This window comes from Ctenopharyngodon idella, chromosome 21, assembly GCF_019924925.1.
Source record: "Ctenopharyngodon idella isolate HZGC_01 chromosome 21, HZGC01, whole genome shotgun sequence".
Lineage (NCBI taxonomy): Eukaryota > Metazoa > Chordata > Actinopteri > Cypriniformes > Xenocyprididae > Ctenopharyngodon > Ctenopharyngodon idella.
Genome location: NC_067240.1, coordinates 23541398 through 23566103, shown reverse-complemented (window position 1 = coordinate 23566103; position 24706 = coordinate 23541398). Strand labels below are relative to the sequence as shown.

The following is a 24706-nucleotide window of genomic DNA, read 5'->3' as shown; positions in this document are numbered from 1 at the left end:
AAAATGTTTGTAAGTTATCGTTCAAAATGAATTCCTCTATGAAGAAAATGAATGGGATTTTTTTAACTTCCGGAACACGACTGCTGCACTCATATGAGACCACGAATCGTTCAGACCAGTTTTATGAACCAGTTCAACTGATCCAACTCACACGAAGATTTGTTCAACAAATCGGTAACTGATAATCGGAAGTGACGTGCTGAAGCCGGTGAAAGTGGTTCTTCGCGTTGGAGAAGTGAACATTTTTCAGAATTTGTGCCTGTTTGCACCTCACTTTATCCGAAAAAATGGGTGATCCCGTTGCCGAGCACACGTCCCGACTTCAGCGACAGGTCAGCTTTGCATTAAAACGTTAAAGGCTGTTCATTTAAAAGTTGTGTTCATGTTTCCATGTGTTTCTCGTGTTCTGACGTAAGAGACTGAAACACGCATGCAGTCTGACAGTCATGAGTGTTCAATGCACTGCATATTCGGCTCTGTTGGGATGACATTAAAGTATGAAGAAAATAAATCATGACCTACTGTACTAAGGGTGCCTTAATATCTAGTGAGCTGCATACCTGGGCTGCGTTGAGGGCTATTGTATGTACATTAACAAAAAAAAATCACAAAAATGGGCATCATGAAACTGTCCACAAAAAGTCCACAGCTAATGCTTAAATGCAAAGTATCCTAGTTATGCTTGTGAATGTGGTGGTTTTTACCTTTCTTTAAACAGAAAGCCTTTTTTGGAAGTAATCACATTCCCAGTTAAAGTGAAACCAAAATAACTGTGTAGCATAATAAACTATTGTCGTGACGTCAAGTGTCACAATCTTAATGCCACAATCAGCTTCCACTTTGAAGTATTTTCTTATAACTGAGATATGTGTTATCTGATGTTTATGATATTTGTCCCTTGCCTACTTGAGATTTTATGTGGTTTTAATTTGCCATACAGGAAAGAGAAATCAAGTTACTCCAAGACGAAATCGAGAGGCTGAGAGATCCACAGCAGCTGAACTTCACGTCTTCACAGCTGGATGTGTTGCGCGAGGAGAATTCCCGTCTGAAGTACCGCCTCAACATCCTGAAAACAGTGAGTGTTATGTGCTTTTCCTTTAAATGAGATGATTGTGATCTTTGTAGTGCAACCTTCACTACAAATTTTCAATGCATGTTCTGTGCAATTACATACAGTTAACACATTAAACTATGTCAGCAGAGTTTACACACTAATGTAAGAATAAAATCTAATAATTTGGGCACGCTATGAGACCATTTTACAGGAAAATTGTGCTGTTTGCGGAAGTTTCTAGTTCATTCCTATGGAATGTTCTGTAAAACTTGAATTTGTAAAGCTTTATTACATTGTAACAGGATCACAAAACAATCTGCACTGAAATGATGTGTTATGGTAGATCGGTTATCAGACGAAATCAGAGATTTTTTTTATTTTTATTTATCAGCATCCATCAAAATTAGATATTTTTTTGTGCATACTTATTTCCCTTATTACCACATTTATATAATATTTTGCTGTCATCTTACACTCACTTAAAGTAAATCTTAAAGGGGGGCTATCACACACAGTTTCTGCCAGTCTCATGTTAATCTTGAGTACCTATAGAGTAGTAGTGCATCCTTCATATCTCCAAAAAGGCTTTAGTTTTATCATATTTATAAAAGATACATACGCTGTACCGAGTCTTTCCGAAAACAGCCGAGCGCCTGGAGGCGTGCCGTGTGAGCGGAGCTAAAGAGTGACGAGCATGCGCAGCTTTTGTGTAGCGATCGTCTGCAAGCTATCAATGGTCAGCTAAACAAATGTATTTAAACACACACAATACACCATCGCATTATCCATGGATAACTTTTGAATCACTATAATGAATATAGCATATAGTGAATGATGAATAATGAATTTATGAATTCACTACGTTCATGTTGTTTACATTATATGCACTTAGGCGCCTATTGCCAACAAAACAGACATTTGAAGCAGTTTTACTCACCACCTGCAGTTCTGACTCATGACCGGGATCATTATCGCTGTAACAGTTCCATCTTTCAGTTTCAAACAATCTCTAAATCCAGCGTAGAACTGGGCCTTGTTTATAAAACTATAAGCGCCGATCCTGAGGGCTCAGGCAGCCATGGAAAAACACGAGATATTCTCCATTCATTTTAACCAATAAAAAAGTGATTGCAACTATCAGTTTCTATGGTTATTTTAATAACAAATATCAAGAGCGCATCAATGTAATGCTTGAGATTAGTGACAGTGACCAAAATAATATCAAAGATGGCAACATCCATAAAAATTATTATTACTTTTGATACGACAGGAGTGCAATCGAGCTGAGAGTTCATCCATCAAATCTTTATTAACCGACAGCAGCTTTTAAATCTGAGTGGAGAGCAGAGCATTTGAGTCGTGAATAAAATGCAAAATTGATGGGAGCAGCTCCGGTGGAGAACAGTGACTGGATCTAGAACTTTCAGATCACACACAGCTCATATCTCCGTCGCTGTAAGTTACTGAAACCAAACATGAAAACCCACAACACGCGGTAGGTGCGCGTTTGTGCTGCGCAGAGCGGCTCTCTCACACTGACAGACAACTAGTTGTCCGGTCCGGTTCCATTCACACAGCGTGTTTTCTGAGAATGCGGTTGTGAGTCCTGAAAATGTACAGATGTTAGTTCGGTTATAGAATGCGGTTGTCACTATCGTAAATTACTGAACTGTGTGTGAATGTAACCGTTTTAAGGACTAAAATACAGGACTGACAACCATATTCTGCTGCTGTGTGAACGTGGCCATAGTATATACTAAAATAACACTGCAATTCAGTTATTAAATCTGTTGCCACTATGTTTCCTCAGAGTTTACAGGAGGAGATAAGCCAAAACGGCAAGACGATGTTGAACATCAACCAGCGTTTGCAGCAGATCTTTGGGGAGGCCATCAGTACCGCCTACCCTGACTTAGAGAACCCGCCACATGTGGTCACCCCCAACCAGCAGGCCAAGTTTGGCGATTATCAGTGTAACAGTGCCATGGCGATGTCTCAGGTCAGTTTCCTTTATATTATGTATGAATTTTCATTTTTGGGTGAACTGTTCTGCTGCTCCCCTTCAAACTTTCTGTCAAAGGAAAAAGTTTTGAAGAATGTTGATGTGACTTGTTTCTTTTGTTTTGGGATTATTTTTGTAAATGTGTGTTTTTAAGATGATGAAAGCTAAAGGACAGAAGGTCAGCCCCAGGGAGATAGCAGAGAAGATTGTCCAAAACATTCCAAACAATGAGTTAATTGAGAGAACAGAAATCGCAGGGCCAGGTTTGTTCAGAACCACCAAGATAATTTTTTTCCAATCCTTTTAAAGATTTATTGTATATAATCAAGTACATATTGCATTTTAGGGTTTATCAACATTCATCTCAAGAGAATGTTTGTCTCTAAACTTCTCTCAAACCTGCTTGTGAATGGAGTTCAGCCTCCACCGTTGGAGAAGAAAAAGAAGGTAGGCGTTTCACTGTAGTGATGAAATGCATCACAACATAGTTCTACAAAGCAGTGTGTTATCAAGTGGTATTTACCCTTTTGGTGTCTTTCAGGTCATTGTGGACTTCTCCTCACCTAACATTGCCAAAGAGATGCATGTTGGTCACCTGCGGTCCACCATTATTGGAGATAGCATGTGTCGACTCTTTGAGTTCCTGGGTTATGAAGTGCTAAGGTTGGTGTGTATTAGTTGTGAAGCTCAACTGTGAGCTTTCATAAAATTTAAATCTCTGTTGTAGAGTTCGACCGATTGATCTTTTTCCCTATAAAAACATAAACCTGTGGTTAATGTGAAGTGAAAATTATATTCTTTTATTGCGTTTGTGTTGGCCAGCAGTAATCTGTGTGTTCATTAGTGCTTGTGTGCATTTTTCATCCTTTCGTCCTCTATCTGTCAGGTTGAACCATGTTGGAGACTGGGGGACACAGTTTGGGATGCTCATTGCTCATTTGCAAGACAAGTTCCCAAATTATCTCAGTGTTTCCCCGCCTATCAGTGACCTTCAGGCTTTTTACAAAGTGAGTACATGTTATATACAACCTGAAGGGATGTGCTTAAAATTTGGTTATCGACTGCTGATCATACCAGCCGATGTTTCACCAACATTTCACCAATGTTTACACTGTTATTTAATGTTATTACTATTATTATTATTATTTTTTAAATCAGGTCAGCTGATAAATGGTGGCATCAGGGGGTCTGTAAAAATAGCGCTCAGACTGGATTAATGATGCTGAAATGAAAATTCAGCTTGGCATCACAGGAATACATTACATTTTAAATATATATTAATAGAAAAGTTATTTTAAATTGTAATAATATTTCACAATATTACTGTTTTAATTATATTTTAATTGATCGAATAAATGCAGTCGTGATGAGCAAAAACATTTAAACAATCTTAAAACCCCCCAAATTTATGATTTATATTTGTATCTGATATTATTTACCCCAAAATGAAAATTGTCATCATTTAAACCCACAAGACTTTGGTTAATCTTTGAAACACAAATCAATATATTTCCATTGAAACCTCCATCCATTGAAAGTCCAGGTAACCAAAACTTTTAAGATTTAAAAAGGTCATAAAGGCATCATAAATTGAATCCATATGAATCAAGCTGTTTTATTAAATTACTAATTAATAATTTAGGCTAAACAATGATCAACACTCATACATAGAGCACATCACATTAGGTAGACACTGAAGCTCAAACATGCATGCATGATGCTCGAGAACCAATGAGGTTTTTTCTAGCACGTGATGCACGGCACAAGCTTTCATGCTTATCATGCGTGATGCGCTCTATGTCTGTGTTTTGATCATTGTTTATATGCAAATAAAAGCCTAAATTAAACCTGTTTATCATATAAAGTGATGGTATATCTTCACAAGGCTTGGATTAAATTGCTGTATTCATATGGATTCATTTATCAACGCCTTTGTAATTTTTGTTTACCTGGGCTTTCAATGGAGGTACAGAAACCTCTCAGATTTCATTACAAATTTGTGTTTCGAAGATTAACCAAATACTTAAGGGTCTGGAATGACATGAGGGTGAGTAAATGACAGAATTTTCATTTTTGGGTGAGCTAACCCTTTAAGTCTGCATTTTGTTACACTTCAAGGGTTCATAATCATGTGGTAGTGAAGCATTAACACACCGGTAGTTGATGATTAACTGAACATATAATAAAGGAATATTAGCCATTATTTATGTGGTAGTTAAGCATGAACACACCAGAAATTGTCTTTAGTCGTACTGTATTACTGGCTACTTAGCCATAATTACTGGCTTATTCTGGTGAATAAACTTGAACATCACTCAATAAGTGCCATACAAATCAATAATTAATGTGGATATACTTTTCGCTTTAGAATGGGGGTGGGGGGTCAAATTGTCTTTAATGTACAATTTTAGCAATTTATTACTTAACTGTAAGAGCAACACTAATTAAACAATGATTCATATTGTTCAGTTTACTTAATAGATGGTAAATCACAGAAATATTACATTATGTAATTCATTTACTACACACACACACACACAACAATTAAAGGGTTAGTTCACCCAAAAATGAAAAAATCTATCATTAATTACTCACCCTCATGCCGTTCTAAACCTGTAAGACCTTTGTTCATCTTCGGAACACAAATTGAGGTATTTTTGATGAAATCCGAAGGTTTCTGAAGCACACATAGGCAGAAACGTCTTTGTACCTTTTGAGGTCCAGAAAGATAGTAAAGACATCGTTAAAATAGTCCATGTGTCTATAGTGGTTCAACCTTAATGTTATGAAGCGACAAGGATACTTTTTGTGCGCAAAAAACAAAACAAAAATAATTACTTTGTTTAACAATTTGAACTGTTATGCATAATGCATATGCAGTTGACGCAGGCTTCCGTGTTTATGCCCGAACGGTGTCTCAGTATTGGCTGGCGCTGTTAATGTGAGCAGCACAACGCATGTGTGTGGTGCTGACACAGGAGTCTGCGTTCTGTCGTAGAACACGGAAACCTGCATCAACTGCATATGACAACACTTCAAAAGGTACAATGACGTTGCTGCCTATGTGTGGTTCAGATACCCTCGGATTTCAACAAAAATATCTTAATATCTTAATTTGTGTTCCGAAGATGATTGAAGGTCTTGCGGGTTTGGAACGACATGAAGGTGAGTAATTAATGACAGAAATGTCATTTTTGGGTGAACTAAGTTGTAAATAATGGCTGAAAGGGGTGATACTTTATTTTCGACAGTCCACTTTAGACATTCTGCTGACTATTAGTAACTTTGCAACTACATGTCAACTAATTCTCATTAGAGTATTAGTAGACTGTCTGCTTAATATGTTACTTTATTTTGATGGTCCCCAACAGACATTCTACAGACCATAACTTTAAATGTACATGTCAGCTTAATCAACTAAACCCAACCCTAACCTAACAGTCTACCAATACTCTAATTAGAGTTAATTAACATGTAGTTGTAAATGGAATGTCTAAAATGGAATATCAAAATAAAGTGTAACCATAATTTATTGTACATTCAGTTAACCATTCAATATTGGCTTATTTCTGCTTATTTATCCTTCAAATGTTTAATCCTTCAAATGTTTGATAGATAGGTTGTAAATAATGCTAATATGCCCTTTATATATGTTCAGTTAATTATTAATTACTGGTTTGTTAAAGCTTAACTACTTCATAACTAATAGCTAATATGCCTTTACTATATGTTCAGTTAATCATCAACTAGTGGTGTGTTAATGCTATACTACCACATAATTATGGACCCTTAAAATAAAGTGTTATCCAAAAACTCTCTCCTATAATTTCCTGTTCCTTCTATACTGGCTCTGTCATAACAGTGAAATAGTGTCAAAATTCACAAAAAAACACACAAACTGCAAAAATCCGCTGTTTTCTGCAGGTCTGTCCAAACACTTTGTGCACAGTTCATTTGTTGTGATGCATTTGATGCTTTTCTTATTGCTTGCAGAACCGTTTTGCTTACCCAACAGAATGTTTGCTTGCTAAACTGCTGTTACACAGTGGAGAGAAAAAATGAAAGTGAAATTTGACAACCTTGACCCTTTATTTATTTATTAATTTATTTACATAGGACACTATACTGATTGAGTTATGCAGAGTAGCTTGCTTTAACTTAGATCTGTGGTTGTATTGTTTGTATTTTGTCTCCACATAAATGGAGCGTTTAAGTAGTTTTTCATGGCACCCTGTAATATACAGTCTTTTTGCAGAAGGCTTTGACGGAATCTTGGTTTCATAGGTGCTAAGAGCTTTGATCCTGTGCAGCTGAATGTTTTACTTTTCAAAGCTTGTTTCTTCTCTCATCTCTATCAGGAGTCTAAGAAGAGGTTTGATGAGGATGAAGAGTTTAAGAAGAGGGCCTACCAGTGTGTGGTTAAACTCCAGAGCAAAGAGCCAGACTTCATCAAAGGCTGGAACCTCATCTGTGACGTTTCCCGGAATGGTACGTGCGAGACACACTAAGAATGTCATTCTCACTTTATCAGGTATTGAATAGACCAAAACCTTGCCTCATTCATGCTGGTACAAGCCTCTAGAGTGTCCTCTAGAGGCATTTAACGCTCTCCGTTACATTATTCTCTGAAACAACAGCCCGCAGTGTGGAGAGAATATCAGCTGAACCAGCAAGAAATAGCAATAAGAAGTAGTTTGCCCCACTTTATGTATCTAAGGATAATGTGAATTGTTCACTGGAAAAGGAAGCAGACAAAACATCAAAGATTCAAACAACTACACTACCGTTAACATTTTTTTTCTTTTGAAAGAAATTAATACTTTTATTCAGCAAGGATGCATTCAGTTGTTCAAAGACGTTTGTAATTTTACAAAAGATTTACATGCCAAATAAATGTATGTCAAATAAATACTATTCATAAAGGAATCTTGAAAAAAATGTATCAGTTTCCACAAAATATTAAGCAGCACAACTGTTTTCAACATTGATAATAAGCAGCAAATCAGCATATTAGAATGATTTCTGAAGGATCATGACACTGTAGTTTGGAGCAATTCAGATTTGCTATCACAGGGATAAAATACATTTGAAAATATATTAAAATTGAAAACAATTACTTTAAATTGTAATAATATTTCACAATATGACATTTTACTTTATTTTTTGTCAATTAACTGCTGCCTTGGTGAGCATAAGAAACTTTAAAAACATTAAAATATTTACCAACTGCAGTCTTATATTTTATTTAATTTTTATATTTAGAATATAATAAAACATTTTATTTATTGCATTCACAATTTAAAAATATTAATAATTAAAAAGACATTAATATAAGTAAGAAATGTTATTATTTTGCGTTTAATTTAAATGCATTATGAAAATGTGCATTTATTTTTGTTTTAAAAGAGCTGTACCATAATCAATTTGTTTATTTATTTTTTTATTAATATAACATTATTTTTTATAAAAACATTATTTTCTTCTCAGAGTACTATGCATACAGGCACATCTACTCAGGTGGCCTTCCCTCAAATTTCTCTAATGGGATTGAAGCCCAAAAGTGCACACTGACCAAATTTAGGATGCCACGTGAGACCGAACTTTTTGGAGACGGTGTGCACTGGCACGAATGCCACAATGACATCACTTTTGACATCACCAGGCTTCAGACCAGGGCTATGAACCACAGGCCAAATCCAGCCCGCCAGTCATATCCATCTGGCCCGATGGCATCCCCCCCTCCATTCCCCCTCTTTTCACTGTGCGTGCTTATCATGAGCGCTCCTACTGACACGAGAAACATTTTCTGTGCGAATATTACAGCAGTTATTATGTGTGTCCTGTATTTCTGTCGGCTGAACTAGAGATTCAAATCATTTGTGAATTATTCTTTCGATTCTTTCTTTTCGGTGAATTGGCTAAACGCACTTGCATAATGGTCTGAAACTATTCAGATTCGTTCGGACTATCACTGAATCATCTTAAGCGGTTGTTCAGTTGTTTCACTAGTTTGAACTGCGCTGCACGGCCGAAAGGATAACGGAACACAAGCTCAAAGGAGTTGCGTTTACTCCTGGTCACTAGTTTAAACAGCGCTGCAACATCCAGTGAAAAGCAGTTCAACTCGACACACACCTCTCTGTTACAAACCACAAACCACTCGATGATTTAACCTATTTTAAATCGGATGAAACAGCCTCGACATTCCCAACAAGACTGATGAAGAAACATTGTGCCATGAACAAAGTTAGAAGACTTTTAAATTCCCCAAATCACCACCCTTACAAACATTTACAGGTACCACTAATGTACTGTAGTAACACTGACTGTATTTACCATGGTTTTGGCACAAATGTGGAATATTTATATTGAATACTATGCTATTAATATAGTCATTTATATTGTATTAGATTTATTAGGTGGGTAGGGGAAAATAATTCATTTTTGTTATAAAATTATGGCAAATTTTTTGAAAGGTGGGTGCATAGTTTCTAACTGTGTTTAGGCTATTTTTTTTTAATAGCATATAGATTCATAATATCATAATATCATTTGACTGTGGTAGTGAGTAGCCAGCATGGTTTAACTAGTGATGGGGAGTGGACTCCAAAAGAGTCCAGATTTTCAGTTTTATCTCGGCCAAATATTGTCCTATCCTAAAAAATCATACATCAATGGAAATTTCAGATAAATCTCAATTTAAAAAAAAAATTGACCCTTATGACTGGTTTTGTGGTCCAGGGTCACATATCTATAGCTAGGAAAATAGTTGTACAAAGCTGTATCTGCATACATCATTATATCTGCATACTGTTGGGTATCACGTTTCTAGGTATATTTTAGCTTATTTATTGAAACTGTTATGTGTCAACAGCCCCCCGCTATTCCCACCCCCCAACCAACCCCTGGACCACCTCAACTTTTCGATTTGATAATCCGGCCCTCAAATGAAGCTAATTGAATAGCCCTGCTTTAGACTCTTTTAAGTAATATTTTATAAGGACAGTAGAGGTCAGTATATAACTGCATCTTAGTAGTAAGTTAACATAACGGTAGACTCAGTGTCCATACCAGGTGTGCCACATAGGTCCTTAAAAGTGAAGCCAAAGAATCGCTACTGTGCAGGATCCATCTCAGGATCAACTGCTGCGCAGACTCGGGCTCCGAACGACGTAATCGGCAACAACCATTACTGGGATATTTTGGCTTCATTTGTCTAAAGTAGGAGGAGGCATGCTGTCCATCTTTTTTTTTTTTTTTTTTTTTTTTTTTTTTTTTTTACAGTCTGTGGTTTATACCAGTAACTAGAAAAAATGAAAGTCATTATTTACTTACATTACATCCAGACAGGAAAGGGAAAAGCTTCTGTTTCAAATATTGTAATTCATTTAAGAGCTTTCATGTTCGAGAAGGTATCATTTTTTTAAAAGCTTTATCTGCCATTTTGATTTAATTCTTTAATAATTCCAACATTTATAATCTAAGACAGTCCTCACACATTTGTTCTCCTCTTCCCCTCAATTTCTATATTTATTGCAGAGGAAAAATGTTTTGGGTAAAACAAGCCTGAACATTTTAAATCTGAAGGGCACAGATGCCCTTCACCACCACCCAGCGACACCAGTTCTAGACTCTGATGTGACAGCATCTACCTTTAGCCCTTAATCAAACCTCGTTCCCCCACCGAGGCTTGTCTAATGAAGGTCAATTAGTATTTTTTTTTCTGCTGATGCTGTCCAATCAGGCTTTGCTAAATCAGGAGAGTGTTGCATTTGATTTCCCTGTGGTGTGACTGTTGTAATTAAACCGTCTTGTCCCTTCCGCTTCTGTCCGCTTTGCTGATGCAGAGTTTCAAAAGATCTACGACTGCCTGGAAATTCGCATAGAAGAGAGAGGAGAGTCCTACTACCAGGACATGATGACGGCTGTGGTGAAAGAGTTTGAGGAAAAAGGTACAGATGGAGTGTTCTTTGACTCTTTCTTAAGTCTGTTGTCTTAGAAACTAATAGCAAACTTTGATATATGCAATGTATCTTGATTTGAGAACAGATATGATAACGATAGTCTATTGACATTTGAATAAAGATTAATAAGTTGCTTTATTTCCTGTGTTTATGTATTTCTAATTGAAACTGGAAGTGTGGCCGGGACATATCAAAGGGTTAAAAGTTTATTTTAGGAACTTTTTGGAATACACTATAATATTGATGGGCTCAAAGATAACACGTGATGATCTGGAGCCACAAAACTTCTAGTTTGAAAGGGAAGTGCATACATTTTTTACATCAATAGATTCTCAAATCTTTCGTTGTTCATACAAATAGGCAGTCCCACCCCAAACCCAAACTCACGCTATAGGTAAGGTCACTGGGCTGCAGTTCCAGATTGCAATTCTGTTTTGTGCTGCTAGTGGTACCAGAAAAACAGACTTCACTTTTAAGATGGGACAAAAGAAAGTGTGTGTGTGTGTGTGTGTGTGTGTTTGTTTGTTTGTTTTATTTTTTTGTTATTATTATTATTATTATTATTATTTAAATTTTATTATTTTTTTAAATAATTAAAAATATATTATTTTAATTATTTTATTAATAAACAATTTTTATTTATTTATTTTTAGTTGATTAATATTTATTTTGATTATTTTGATTAATATTTATTTTGATTTTGTTTTTATTTTCATTTATTTTATTTGTATCTGTTTGTATTATTTATTATTTTTAGTTGATTTTATTTTTATTAATTTGTTTTTATGTTAGTTATTTTGTTTTTGTTTATTACTTTTAATCACTTAATATTCATTTATTGTTATTTGTTTATTTTATTTTTTATCGGTTATTTTTTTAATTGATTTAATATAGTATTTACTTATTTTCATTTTATTTAGTTTTTTTTTTTATTATTTTGAATTATTTGTTTGTTTGAATGTTTGTTCTGAAGAATGATTGACAATTGAACAGTCCCAGTTATCCTTGCAAACAAGGTTTACATTGACATCATGAGTTAAAGATTGTATAACATTGTACAGGCAAAGTTGTTACTGTATGTAATGTAGTACACTAGTGTCATGTACTAGCAGCTGTACTTCCAAAACATTGTGTTTAATGTTTACTCTGGTGCAGTGCAACTGTAAGTACAATACTGTAAATACAATTTTTGTTTGTTTTTTACAAACGGAGGGACGAGTATTGCCAATCGACAATAATTGAGCCAGAACATTCCGTTTAAAAAAAAAAAAAAAGCATTGCACCTCTAACCGCACATGTCCAGTGGGGGGCAGTGTTGTTTCAAGATTGATTTTAGCCCCTCGCTCTACTATACATCCATTTCACATTCACATTCTTCTCTCTCATCAGGGCTGGTGGAGTTGGACGAGGGCAGGAAGATAGTGTTTGCTCCGGGCCAGTCTATTCCCCTGACGATTGTCAAATCAGATGGTGGCTATACTTACGATACCTCCGATCTGGCTGCCATCAAAAATCGTCTGTTTGACGAGAAAGCTGACATCATCATCTACGTGACCGACAGTGGCCAGGTGCGTGGGTGTAGGTCTGGATATATGGGTTTGTAACGGAGAGTGTTGGGGAAGTCTTGAACGGCACAAACCTTCCCACAGTTATCTGATGCGCATGAGGACACATGCAGCAGGGGTCAAGGCTGCTGGGCGAGACACAAAAACACCCCAGAATTCAAACGGCTGTATGTTTAAAAATGTGTGCAATAGACTCCTCACCTACTCAAATATTAATGCGGTCTAGGTCACGAAATGTGGTCTGCTCACATCTCTATCAACACTGCTAGTTTGCAATTCTGCTTTGCTTAGAAAAGAAAGATGGATTTATCAGGAGGATCTTGATCCAAACTGTGTACAACTTTTTGTTTGTTTGGTGTGTTGCTTGTATTGATGGTCAAATAACTAAATGTTCTTGGTGTTTTTTTTTTTTCTTCTTGGCTTTAACGGCAATGTTCGACAGGCAATGCACTTCCAGGTGGTCTTTGCTGCTGCTCAGTTGATAGGCTGGTATGATCCCAAGGTCACACGGGTAGAACATGCGGGTTTTGGTGTGGTGCTCGGGGAGGACAAGTAAGTGCATTGATCAGTATAGAAGTCACCTTTTGTCTGCATCATGTTTCCATCTGGATGACCCTTAGTGCTGCAAAAACTAGTAATTGATAAAATTCATAATAATCGATAAGAAAAATGATAAATTTCATTATTGATTAGTTGAGCCTTTTTACGTGGCCACAACAAACCCGTGGCGTGACCTTAAAGTAGTTTAAATGCATTTCTTTGAAAAACAAAATGTTTACACATACTACGGTTTAAAAGATTTACTTTCTAACTACGTTCTAATTCTTTTATTCAGCTTGGTCACATTAAATTGATCAAAAGTTACCGTAAAGACATTTATAATGTTACAAAAGTTTTCTATTTTAAATAGACACTGTTCTTTTGAACTTTCTATTCATCAAAGAATCTTGTATTCTTGTATTCTTGTTTTTCCACAATAATATAATTTTTTTCGAACATTGATAATAATAAGAAATGTTTCTTGAGCAGCAAATCAGCATATTAGAATGATTTCTGAAGGATCATGTGACTGAAGACTGGAGTAATGATGCTGAAAATACAGCTTTGCATCACAGGAATAAATTACATTTTAAAATATATTAAAATAGTAAATAGTTATTTTAAACTGTAATAATATTTCTCAATATTAATGTATATTTGATCAAACAAATGCAGCCTTGGTGAGCATTTTAATTTGAGACATTAAAAATCTTCCCAAACCTAAACTTGAATTTATTCTTATAATGCAAGCATTTCTATTTTGCAAAGCAACAGCAAAAGTGTAATTAAATGTCACCATCAGTGCGAAACTTTGAAAACTTCATGGAGCATATAGCATAAATGGAATGAATTCATTTTGATTAAAGCAATATTTACTGTTCAGTATCAGATTTGATGAAATGCAAATAATAGTATTTTTATATGAACGATAACTGGATTACTGCAAGATTAATGAAAAATAATAACACTTTGGTGATCAGAGGAGATAGGGGATATTCTAGTGTTAGTTTTTAATCTGTTGCTTTTCAACTGTGAAAGGATTTTTTGTTCTACTTTTAGTCATTTTTATATTTTAAACCATAACATTGTTTGAAGGCGAAACCATGGCAAGGTAGCCAATAAAATATTTAATGTTCGATTGATCAAAGAAATAATCGATCGATTAATCATCAAAATAGGGGTTAGTTGCAGCGCTAGTGGTTCATGTAGCATTAGTTTTAGCTGTAATAGAAATATTGAATAATGAATGATGCATTTAAAAAGCACTTTTCACATTTCCATGATTATTTTTTTATAAACATGAAATTTCCATCTCAGGAAAAAGTTTAAGACGCGTTCAGGGGACACAGTGCGATTAATGGACCTTCTGGAGGAGGGTCTGAAAAGATCCATGGACAAACTGAAGGAGAAGGAGAGAGACAAGGTGAGCCCCTCAAACTCCAAGGAAACTAGCATCATCTTATGCCACCCTGAAAGCTTCCATCCAAATCCTTTTGTGTGCCTGAGTACTTCAGCTCAATTCAGAAGAGATCAATGGATCTCAATTGAGACCAGATGTGCTAATGACAATTACTGGCTGTATTACTCACAACTCCTTTGTGCTCAGAAATGAAGAGCATCCTAATGCCTCACTCACTTGATTGATATCTCACAAACGAGTGAGCTTCTGACAGTAAAGGAGTTTGAAAAAAGACAATTCTATTGCTTCAGACACAAGTAAGCAAAGTAAACGTCCTCGAATAGCCTTTCTTGGAATAGTTAAAGGCGCACACACACCATTTTAAAAGTTTTTTTGTAGATTTTATTATTTGACGGATGTTACCGAGTATAAAAAAAGACTTCCTTTCCCTAAAGTGAATCAGACTTTTGCCAAGTGCCTTATTTGTCAGGAACATTGAAAGTAACATATGCTGCATTAAATTAGGCAGAAAAGTTAGCAGGCGTGTAATCGTGCAATGTTCCTGTGAGCATAATCAGTTTGAACCAGTGATGTAGGACAGAGCCAAAATTTGATCTGATCTGCTGATCTGAAGCAATCTTTTTTTAAATCACTCTGAACACTAGTTATCTGTTCATTCCCCTTTAATTGGAGACAAACGTGTATAAAATCTAATAAGGTATAGTCACATTTTTTGTTGCTCAACAAAATTTTGTGCTTCGAAATCCAGTCATTTTCAATAGGAATTCACATAATCTGGAATTTCATATGAAGCGAAAATGTTCCCCATGCATGTTTTGCTAATTTTCAAGTTGGTCACACATTGACCAACAGAAAGCTGTTTGGTTTGTGACCGTATCTTAAGATTAGCTTATTTAATCCTGATTGCCTATTCAGCACATACTTGGTAACTTGTTTTTCTGAAGGTGGCAAAAGGTCTTGGCTGCTCTAACCTCAAGGGGTTATCAACATTTTGAAAGCGTGTGTGTATTGCAGGTGCTGACCCCGGAGGAGCTGGTAAAGGCTCAGCGTGCCGTGGCCTTTGGCTGCATTAAATATGCAGACCTTTCACACAACCGCATCAATGACTACGTATTTTCCTTCGACAAGATGCTGGATGACAGGGGCAACACCGCGGCCTACCTCCTCTACGCCTTCACACGCATCAGGTAAGCCCTCAATGTGATGGATATCTTTAACCACGACAAATGAGCCCCGCTGGGTATTGATCTGCGTCATGTCTATTAATTTTTTTAAAAAGTATTTTCAAGGGGACCTATTATGCCCTTTTTCAAAGTCTTGATTTTATTTTTGGGGTCTATTAGAATAGCTTTTCATGCTTGAATGTTCAAAAAACATTATTTTTCACATATCTTATATTGTTGGAGCACCTCTCTTCCTAGTATGTCTGTAACGCTCAGTTTAGTTCCTGTCCCTATCCTGTCTCCTTCTAAAAAGCGCATTGTGCTCTGATTGGTTGGCTGGACCAGTGTGTTGTGATTGGTCAACTGCTTCGAGCCTGTTTCAGAAATGTCACGACCCTTAAAGGATTAGTTCACTTTCAAATGAAAATTAGCCCAAGCTTTACTCACCCTCAAGCCATCCTAGGTGTATATGACTTTCTTCTTTCTGATGAACACAATCGGAGATATATTAATAAATATCCTGACGCGTCCGAGCTTTATAATGGCAGTGAGCGGGACCAAAGAGTATGAGCTGAAGAAAGTGCTTCCATCCACATCCATCCATCATAAACATACTCCACACAGCTCCGTGGGGTTAATAAAGGCCATCTGAAGCAAAGCATTTGTGTAAGAAAAATATCCATATTTAACAAGTTATGAAGTAAAATATCTACCTTTCATATTCAAGTTACGAAGAAAGTGTAAACTGACATCACATCAGTTACACTTTTTCCGTAAGTTGAATAGGGAAGGCATAGGACGTAGCGTAAGCTTTGTGAACTGCAAGAGTTTTACACTTTCTGCGTACGTTGAATACGGAAGGCGGTCTGGCAGAAGCTAGATATTTCATAACTTGTTTAAATATGGATTTTTTTTTTTTTTACATAAACGTTCCGCTTTAGAAGGCCTTTATTAACCCCCCGGAGCCGTGTGGAGTACGTTTATGATGGATGGATGTGGATGGAAGCACTTTCTTCAGCTCATACTCATTGGTCACGTTCACTACCATTATAAAGCTCAGATGCGTCAGGATATTTATTAATATTTCTCTGTTTATGTTCATCAGAAAGAAGAAAGTCATATACACCTAGGATGGCTTGAGGGTGAGTAAAGCTTTGGCTAATTTTCATTTGAAAGTGAACTAATCCTTTAACATAACCACAAGTTTCAACACACTACTAATGCAACTCAACCAGGCCTGGCCCTTTATTTTGCATATGTCTTGGGAATCATTTAAATGAGGAATATTGTGACGTGTTCAATCCTGTCATATACATCACGCTAATATAAAGGGTTAAAATTAACAGCAAACTATCAAATTCAACTGCTGTTTATTTCTAGACACAATCAAAACATAGGTTTTGCTTTATTCAAACATTTAAATTGCACGTGAGGCAGTTTCTATATTTAATGAAGTAATGTGTACTCAAATTCATTGTTTGTATAAACATTTAGACGGTGGCTGTCAAAAATATGTTTTCATGACAGATTTATTCAAACATTCATAAATAATGAAGACATCACTAACAGGTTAAGTAAAAATGTGATGAATATGTAATGCAGTGCATATATTTAGCAAAGTGCTCCTCTCTAGAGAACATTGAATGGCTTTTTTCTGTCCTATATTGTCTTCTACAGTATTGACCCATCTTCACCTGCTTCAGGTGAGGTCTTCTGGGGTTTGATATACCCCTTCTGGGACATCTTTATGTGGGTCTGTGCTGGAAACGGTGGCCTGATTGATTCCCACATGGGTGGTGGGAAACAACCCACCAACACTGTTGAATGGCCCTTCTAGTTCATTCTCATGGGTTGTTGGTTATTTGTTCTCTTGGCAGTTGTAACTGTGCTGCTGTTTGGAAATGGTATGTGTGTGGGACCCTGGGGCTTTGGGTTTGTGTGCCCATGAATGAATGCATGCATCTGCTGTGCAGTCAGTGTGTTTTTCTGGCTGAAATGTGTGTGTTTGTGACAGATCTACTTCTGCTGTCGCCCGAGTGGATGCTCGGCACAAGTGCTCTATTATTCTCACTCTTTATCACCTTGTGTATGCTCTTCTGTCTCAGTAGGGCTGTTGACCTGATGTCAGGAGCGTAAGGTACCACAATCCCTTTGGTCTCATGGCTCCCATGCATTTGGAGAGCTTTTTTCTGTCTCTAATTGGCTGTTCAAAACAATTGGTTACAGAAAATCATTTTTGGGACATGTGAAGGTGGAAATCAGAGCCAATGACAGAAGAACAAGCCAAAAAAATAATAATTGGCCATGGCAGCAGTTGTTGGGGATTTCAGTGTTTGATTTCTCAGAACGTGTTCAATAGAACCTGCTCCTCTAGTTCTCTGGCAGAAAGGTCTTTTAGACACTTAGCCATGGTGATTCTTTCTTGTAACATGTTTTTCTTATTTATGTGAGCTGTTGCAACAGTTAAATGACACTTCTTTCTTTCCTTTTGTGCACTTTTGATTTTTGTTTGGCCATTTGCATTGATCTCATCCTGTGTTGATCTCCGTAGTAGACCATTTAAAGGAATAGTTTGTTTGAAAATGAAAATGATGTCGTTGTTGTTCTTCAAAATCCATGAATTCCTTCTATGAAACACAAAAGAAAAAACTTCTAGCTGCTTTTTTTCATACAATAAAAACATACAGTGACTGATGGCTGTCAAGATCCAAAATTAGAGCCTGACCGATATGGGTTTTTGGGGCCCGATAGCGATATTAGGAAGAAAAAAAAGTCCGATATCGATATATCGGCAGATATTCTTTGTGTATATTATAGTTCAGTACCAGTAAAAAGTTTGGACACACTTTCCATTTGTGTGTCCAAACTTTTGACTGGTACTGTATATTGAATACCATATATACATAAACAGAATATATATACATAAACACATTTTTTTTGTAATGATCACTCAAATGTGGTGATCAAACACTTATGTTTGACTTGATAAACATATGTAATGAAGGCAGGGTATTTAACAATTTAACAATAAACTTTATTATCCAAAATAAGTTCACTTATTATAAATAACTTTACAACACAAATGAAACAATGTGGATATATAACTTGAATTAAGAAAATAAACAAGGTAATTGTGTAGGGCATGCAAGCACCTGCCAATCCAACAGTGGCAGGTTTATGCAGTCAATGGCTTATTTTCTGGTATTCTAATGAACATGCAGAACATGAGCATCATATTTAAATAGTCTTTTTGCAGTTAAATATTCACAGACGCTAGTCTACATCGCGATTTGATTTAAGTGCCGATTGCCGATTTTTATCTGCCTAAATGAGCCTGTAGCCGATATATCTGCATCGGCGTATATGGTGCTGATATGCCACCGATATGAACATTTATTTTTACAGAACATATAACGCAGATAAAATGGTTGTAAATGGTGTGACATCACATATCCTAAATTAGCATAGTTTATCAGTACAGTCAGTTAACGTAGCAGATTGAAAAGTTAGTATCTTTTTGCAGTCCAATAGACCGCGGTGCGGTGGTGGCTTGAGTCTGTTGAATGGTGATTTAGCGCTACGTTGTCACCTAGTTGGTGAAACACGCTGCTATAAAATAAATAAACATGTCCCCATCTTTTACTCTTACAACCATCTTATCATACTCATTTGCTACATTAGTAGGATTTCCGCGATGCAGAAAACGCGGACGAAATCACGGAATCCATTCATAAAACGGATTTTACTGTATAACACAGAATTTGTCATATTTTTGATGAATTAATAAAAAACAGGTCAGAACACTTAAATCAAATTGCGTTGTAGACAAGTGTCTGTAAATATTATCAAGCAAAAAGACTATTTAAATATGATCCTCATGTTCTGCATGTTCATTAGATTACCAGAAAATAAGCCATTGACTGCATAAACCTGCCCCTGTTGGATTGGCAGGTGCTTGCATGCCCTACACAGTTACCTTGTTTATTTTCTTAATTCAAGATACCCTGCCTTCATTACATATCTTTATCACGTCAGTATAAGTGTTTGATCACCACACACCATTACAAAAAATGTTTATGTATATATATTCTGTTTATGTATATATGGTATTCAAAATAGAGTACCAGTCAAAAGTTTGGACACACAAATGGAAAGTGTGTCCAAACTTTTGACTGGTACTGAACTATAATATACACATAAAAAATATCGGCGATATATCGATATCAGACTTTTTTTTACTTCCTAATATCGCTATCAGCATTGTGCCCCAAAAACCCATATCGGTCGGGCTCTAATGTTTAGTTGAAAACGGTATCTTGTAAACCCTTAAAATACATTTTCATGGCATCAAAATGGTTAAATACATTTTAAAAATACCCTCACAAATTACAGAGAATTTTAACGGCATTAAGCATTTTTAAATGATACACTGTAAGCAGTGTAAATTTTGGCAAAAATAAAGATTTTGGCCCTAAATTACTAAAAATATAATAAAAATGAAATGAACTGAAACTCACAAATAACAAACAAACAAATAAATAAAACAACTAAAACAATGAGCAAGCAAAAACTAAATTGAAAATAACAAATTAAAAAAAAAGAAAAATCATTACTAATTAATAATTAAAATTTCTAAACTAAAATAACCCCAGCATATTCAAATCAGTTCTCTTATGTCTCACAACCAAACGTGTCAAGTTTGACCATGCAGAAATGTACAATATCTTTTATAAGACGCATTCTTCTTCTGTTTACCTCCAGGTCTATAGCTAGACTGGCTAACATCCAGGAGGATGTCCTGCGCAAAGCAGCCGAGACCACAGAGGTCTTACTGGACCATGAGAAAGAGTGGAAACTGGGTAAGTGCATCCTGCGCTTCCCTGAGATTCTGCAGAAGATCACAGATGACCTGCTGCTTCACACACTGTGCGACTACCTCTACGAGCTGGCCACCACCTTCACAGAGTTCTACGACAGCTGCTACTGCGTGGAGAAGGACCGGCAGACAGGTGGGTTCCCTGAAGGAGCACGATCCAGAAGCCATTAATGTTCACAGTGAGCGGGATCTATATGCTCCACGCTTTCACTGACAGTGATGACTGAAAATAAGTGTTACTGGACCAGAAATTCCCCCCATACTGAGAAAGAAAAACCATGAGGTTTTAATGGTTAAAGGGTTAGTTCACCCATCATTAATTAATCATCCTCATGTCGTTCCACACCTGAAACACTGTGTCCTAACTACACGCGATGCGATAAGATTCCAGCGACTGAGCAATTTTACTGTCCACACTAGACGTGACACGACAATGAGAAGCGATAAAATCAATCAAAAACCACAGCCAATTAGAATAGAGTGTGGGCGGGCTCTCTCGGCAAGAGCACAGCAGACACAATGAAATAGGCAAGTACATAGTAAAATTCATAAATATTACACATTTAAACATTGTTTAAAGTACATACAGAGTGACTGAACCAATCTTTGTAATAGAATACACTTGTTTGTTCGCAGTGAGTTTATTTTCAAGATCTGAGGTGAATTAGCCAGTGTTGTTTTCATTACAGCTAAAAAGCTGGGAACACAATGATATTCAAACTCACATAGACGCTTTTAACATTAAATAAAAGCACATAAACAGTACCTGATATTATCATTGCTATACTTTGTGTTGCTGTTCCAGCCGCGACTAACCAGCCGGAGAAATAGAAACCGGCTAGTTAGGACAAAAACTCTAATTAACATAAAAAAGATACCTTTTATCGTGTGTCGCGGCGTTGCAGCGCGTCTGGTTAGGACACGGTGTAAGACCTTTGTTCATCTTCGGAACACAAATTAAGATATTTTTGATTAAATTTGATGGCTCAGTGAGGCCTGCATTGCCAGCAAGACAATTAACACTTTCAGATGCCCAGAAAGCTACTAAAGACATATTTAAAACAGTTCATGTGACTACAGTGGTTCAACCTTAATGTTATGAAGCGACAAGAATACTTTTTGTGCGCCAAAAACAAAATAATGACTTTATTCAACAATATCTAGTGATGGGCGATTTCAAAACACTGCTTCATGAAGCTTCGAAGTTTTACGAATCTTTTGTTTTGAATCAGTGGTTCGGAGCATGTATCAAACTGCCAAAGTCACGTGATTTCAGTAAACGAGGCTTCGTTACGTCATAAGTGTAATTTCAATGGTTAGCGTGACTTTGGCAGTTTGATACGCGCTCCGAACCACAGATTCAAAACAAAAGATTCATAAAGCTTCGAAGCTTCATGAAGCAGTGTTTTGATATCGGACATCACTAGATATTGTTGAATAAAGTCGTTTTTTTGTTTTTTTTTCTTGGCACACAAAAAGTATTCTCGTCGCTTCATAACATTAAGGGTTGAACCACTGTAGTCACATGAACTGTTTTAAATACGTCTTCAGTAGGGCATTGAAAGTGTTAATTGTCTTGCTGGCAATGCAGGCCTCACTGAGCCATCGGATTTTATGAAAAATATCTTAATTCGTGTTCCGAAGATGAGCGAAGGTCTTACGGGTGTGAAACGGCATGAGGGTGAGTAATTAATGACAGAATTTTCATTTTTGGGTGAACTAACCCTTTAAATCAATCCATGTACTTTGGAGTATGTGGTTTTTGCACTTTAGAAGATGTGTCAGGCGTGTATTTGGTCCAGAAATGTATTTAGTTTCAACTCATAGGCCAGAATAAACTTTTATACTGTAATGAAAGATACTAAATAGAGGAGCTGTAATTTAGATACAGTGTAATAACTTTGTTTTTCACAGTTACAATACATTTTAATGAAAAACAAATGGTTTATCTGAACAGGGAAATTTAATCTAGGACAATATCAGATAGAAAATCCTTTAGTTGTTTTTTTTTTTTTTTTTCCTCCCATTTTAATCTTCTCATTAAAAACTAGTTACTTAGGCACTGATGAAGCTACTGTCTCATGAATTTTACAGCTTCTTTAGTCTTTTAATGTAGACTAATGAAATTAGCTGTAAGAGTTTGAAAAAGACTGCTGCTTATGGGACTTTTGGGTTTCTTATGTTTAATTGTTTTGTTTAAAAACTCATGGATTTAAAGGTAAAATGTAATTTCTGCTGCACTTAATGCAAAAATAATGACAACAGTATAATTAAAACAGTACTGTCTTACTGGGTCACTTATGTGTCTCACATTAAACTAGGAAAAAAAGTACATCTTAAAAGAAACATCTTGGAATGCTATTTGCTGGAAGGACCTCATGAAAAATTATTGAAAGAACAGAAATATATTATTGGCTGGTCACATTTAGACATTAAAAATGTAATTATTTTTATTTTTCTAATGTCCAAATGTGACCAGCCAAAACTATAATAAAGACTTTGCATTAGAAGTGCCTTAGACTCCCAGATGGCCTGTTTGACTAATGACTGCTCTAAATCATTCTCCTCAGGGGAAGTGGTCAAAGTCAACATGTGGCGGATGCTCCTCTGTGAAGCCACCGCAGCTGTGATGGCCAAAGGTTTTGACATTCTGGGTATCAATCCAGTTCAGAGGATGTGAATTGGTCAATGCCTTCCTTCTCTGAACACAAGACCTTTTACACAAAAACATTGATGTCCCGACGGATTCTTATGGTATACCAAATAAAAGTCATTCGACTGTCCATAACAAAATCTTTGATTTCCTGGTCATTTCTCCTCACATAAATGTCAGAGTAGCCATCTGGAACCTGAAAACTGCCAAAAAGTCAATCTCTTCAACCTTTCCTTTCTATATAACAAGTCTGAATATTATGCTGCATTCCAGACGAGGTTGGACGTGGGAATATCCCAAATTAAATGTCCCACTTCAGACCCAGTCAATCACATATCACGTTTACATGTTAACCACATTATATCACATTACACATAAGAGCATATTGAGTTTTGTGTCAATTATAGCAAAAACAGAATAAAAACAACATAAAATCGCTTTGAAAACAGCTGATTTGAAAGTGACGTCAAATGACGCGTCTTGCTGAGGTCGGGGTTGATCGATGTACCCCGAGTTCACACTTGTCCGAATTTGAGTGGCGTTCCAGACATTATTTCCTAAAAGAAGGTAGGAAAAATCCAAATTCCGTTCTGTCTGTAACGCAGCATTATTCTAGTCTGGCAATAAGAATTAGCTCACCTAATTTTGGTTTACCTAGTTTTCCAAACTCGTTGCTGGATGGCAACTGTCCTGCACTGTGTCTAAAATCGCCCCCTATACCCTTAAATAATAATCCCACAATGCACTGCAATAACAAGTGTACAGCTGATGTATGCTCAACGGCTAGAGAATACCCATAATGCACTGTGATAGTCACGCGCCAAATGAATTCCCGCGTCTGACCAGAAGATGGTCCCGCAGATGAATCCATTTTCCAAACCGCTGGTCCAATGTTGCTACAGCGTAATATCATACAAGTATAAATTCTTTTTAATTGATTATTAAGTTGTTTAATTAATCTTACTACTGGAGCTTCCAGATTGCTAAGTTTCAAATGATTATTAAACAGCAAGAACAAACTACGCAAAAGCAGCAGCCCTTCTGGGGCACTCAGTCAAAGACTTTATATAAAGTCTTAAAGGGACTTTGACTCAGTTTCTGAATTCACTCACTCGTTTTCACTCACTCCCTTAAGTGAACTATATTAGTGGACTAATGTAGGAAATAGTGAATGAGGGTATAGGGGGTGATTTCGGACACAGCCCTGGAGAGTTTAGCTCCAACTTGTCTCAACATAACTGCCTGGAAGTTTCTAGTATGCCTAGTAAGACCTTGATTAGCTGGTTCAGGTGTGTTTAATTGGGGTTGGAGCAGGATTGGACACCCTTGACCTAAAGATTTTACAACAACAACAACAACAGCATTATTTATTTGGCTTTTGGACTTTTGAATCCACAATATGCACAAAATATTGTTCTCCCTTGAATTGTAATGCAATAAATCAATTTCTAATGTGTTTATATTCA

General features: G+C 36.4%; 1 protein-coding gene across 1 annotated transcript; it reads left to right on the top strand.

The window, feature by feature from the left end:
• Positions 1–153: 153 nt before the first annotated feature.
• rars1 (arginyl-tRNA synthetase 1) lies at positions 154–24706 on the top strand. The gene is made up of 15 exons (XM_051878777.1): positions 154–332; positions 941–1078; positions 2868–3056; positions 3214–3322; positions 3406–3506; positions 3601–3722; positions 3946–4066; positions 7418–7547; positions 10907–11011; positions 12413–12591; positions 13031–13140; positions 14446–14551; positions 15563–15735; positions 20473–20720; positions 23158–24706. Exons 1-15 carry the CDS (start codon positions 288–290, stop codon positions 23265–23267), a joined length of 1986 nt encoding a protein of 661 aa, XP_051734737.1. The 5' UTR covers positions 154–287; the 3' UTR covers positions 23268–24706.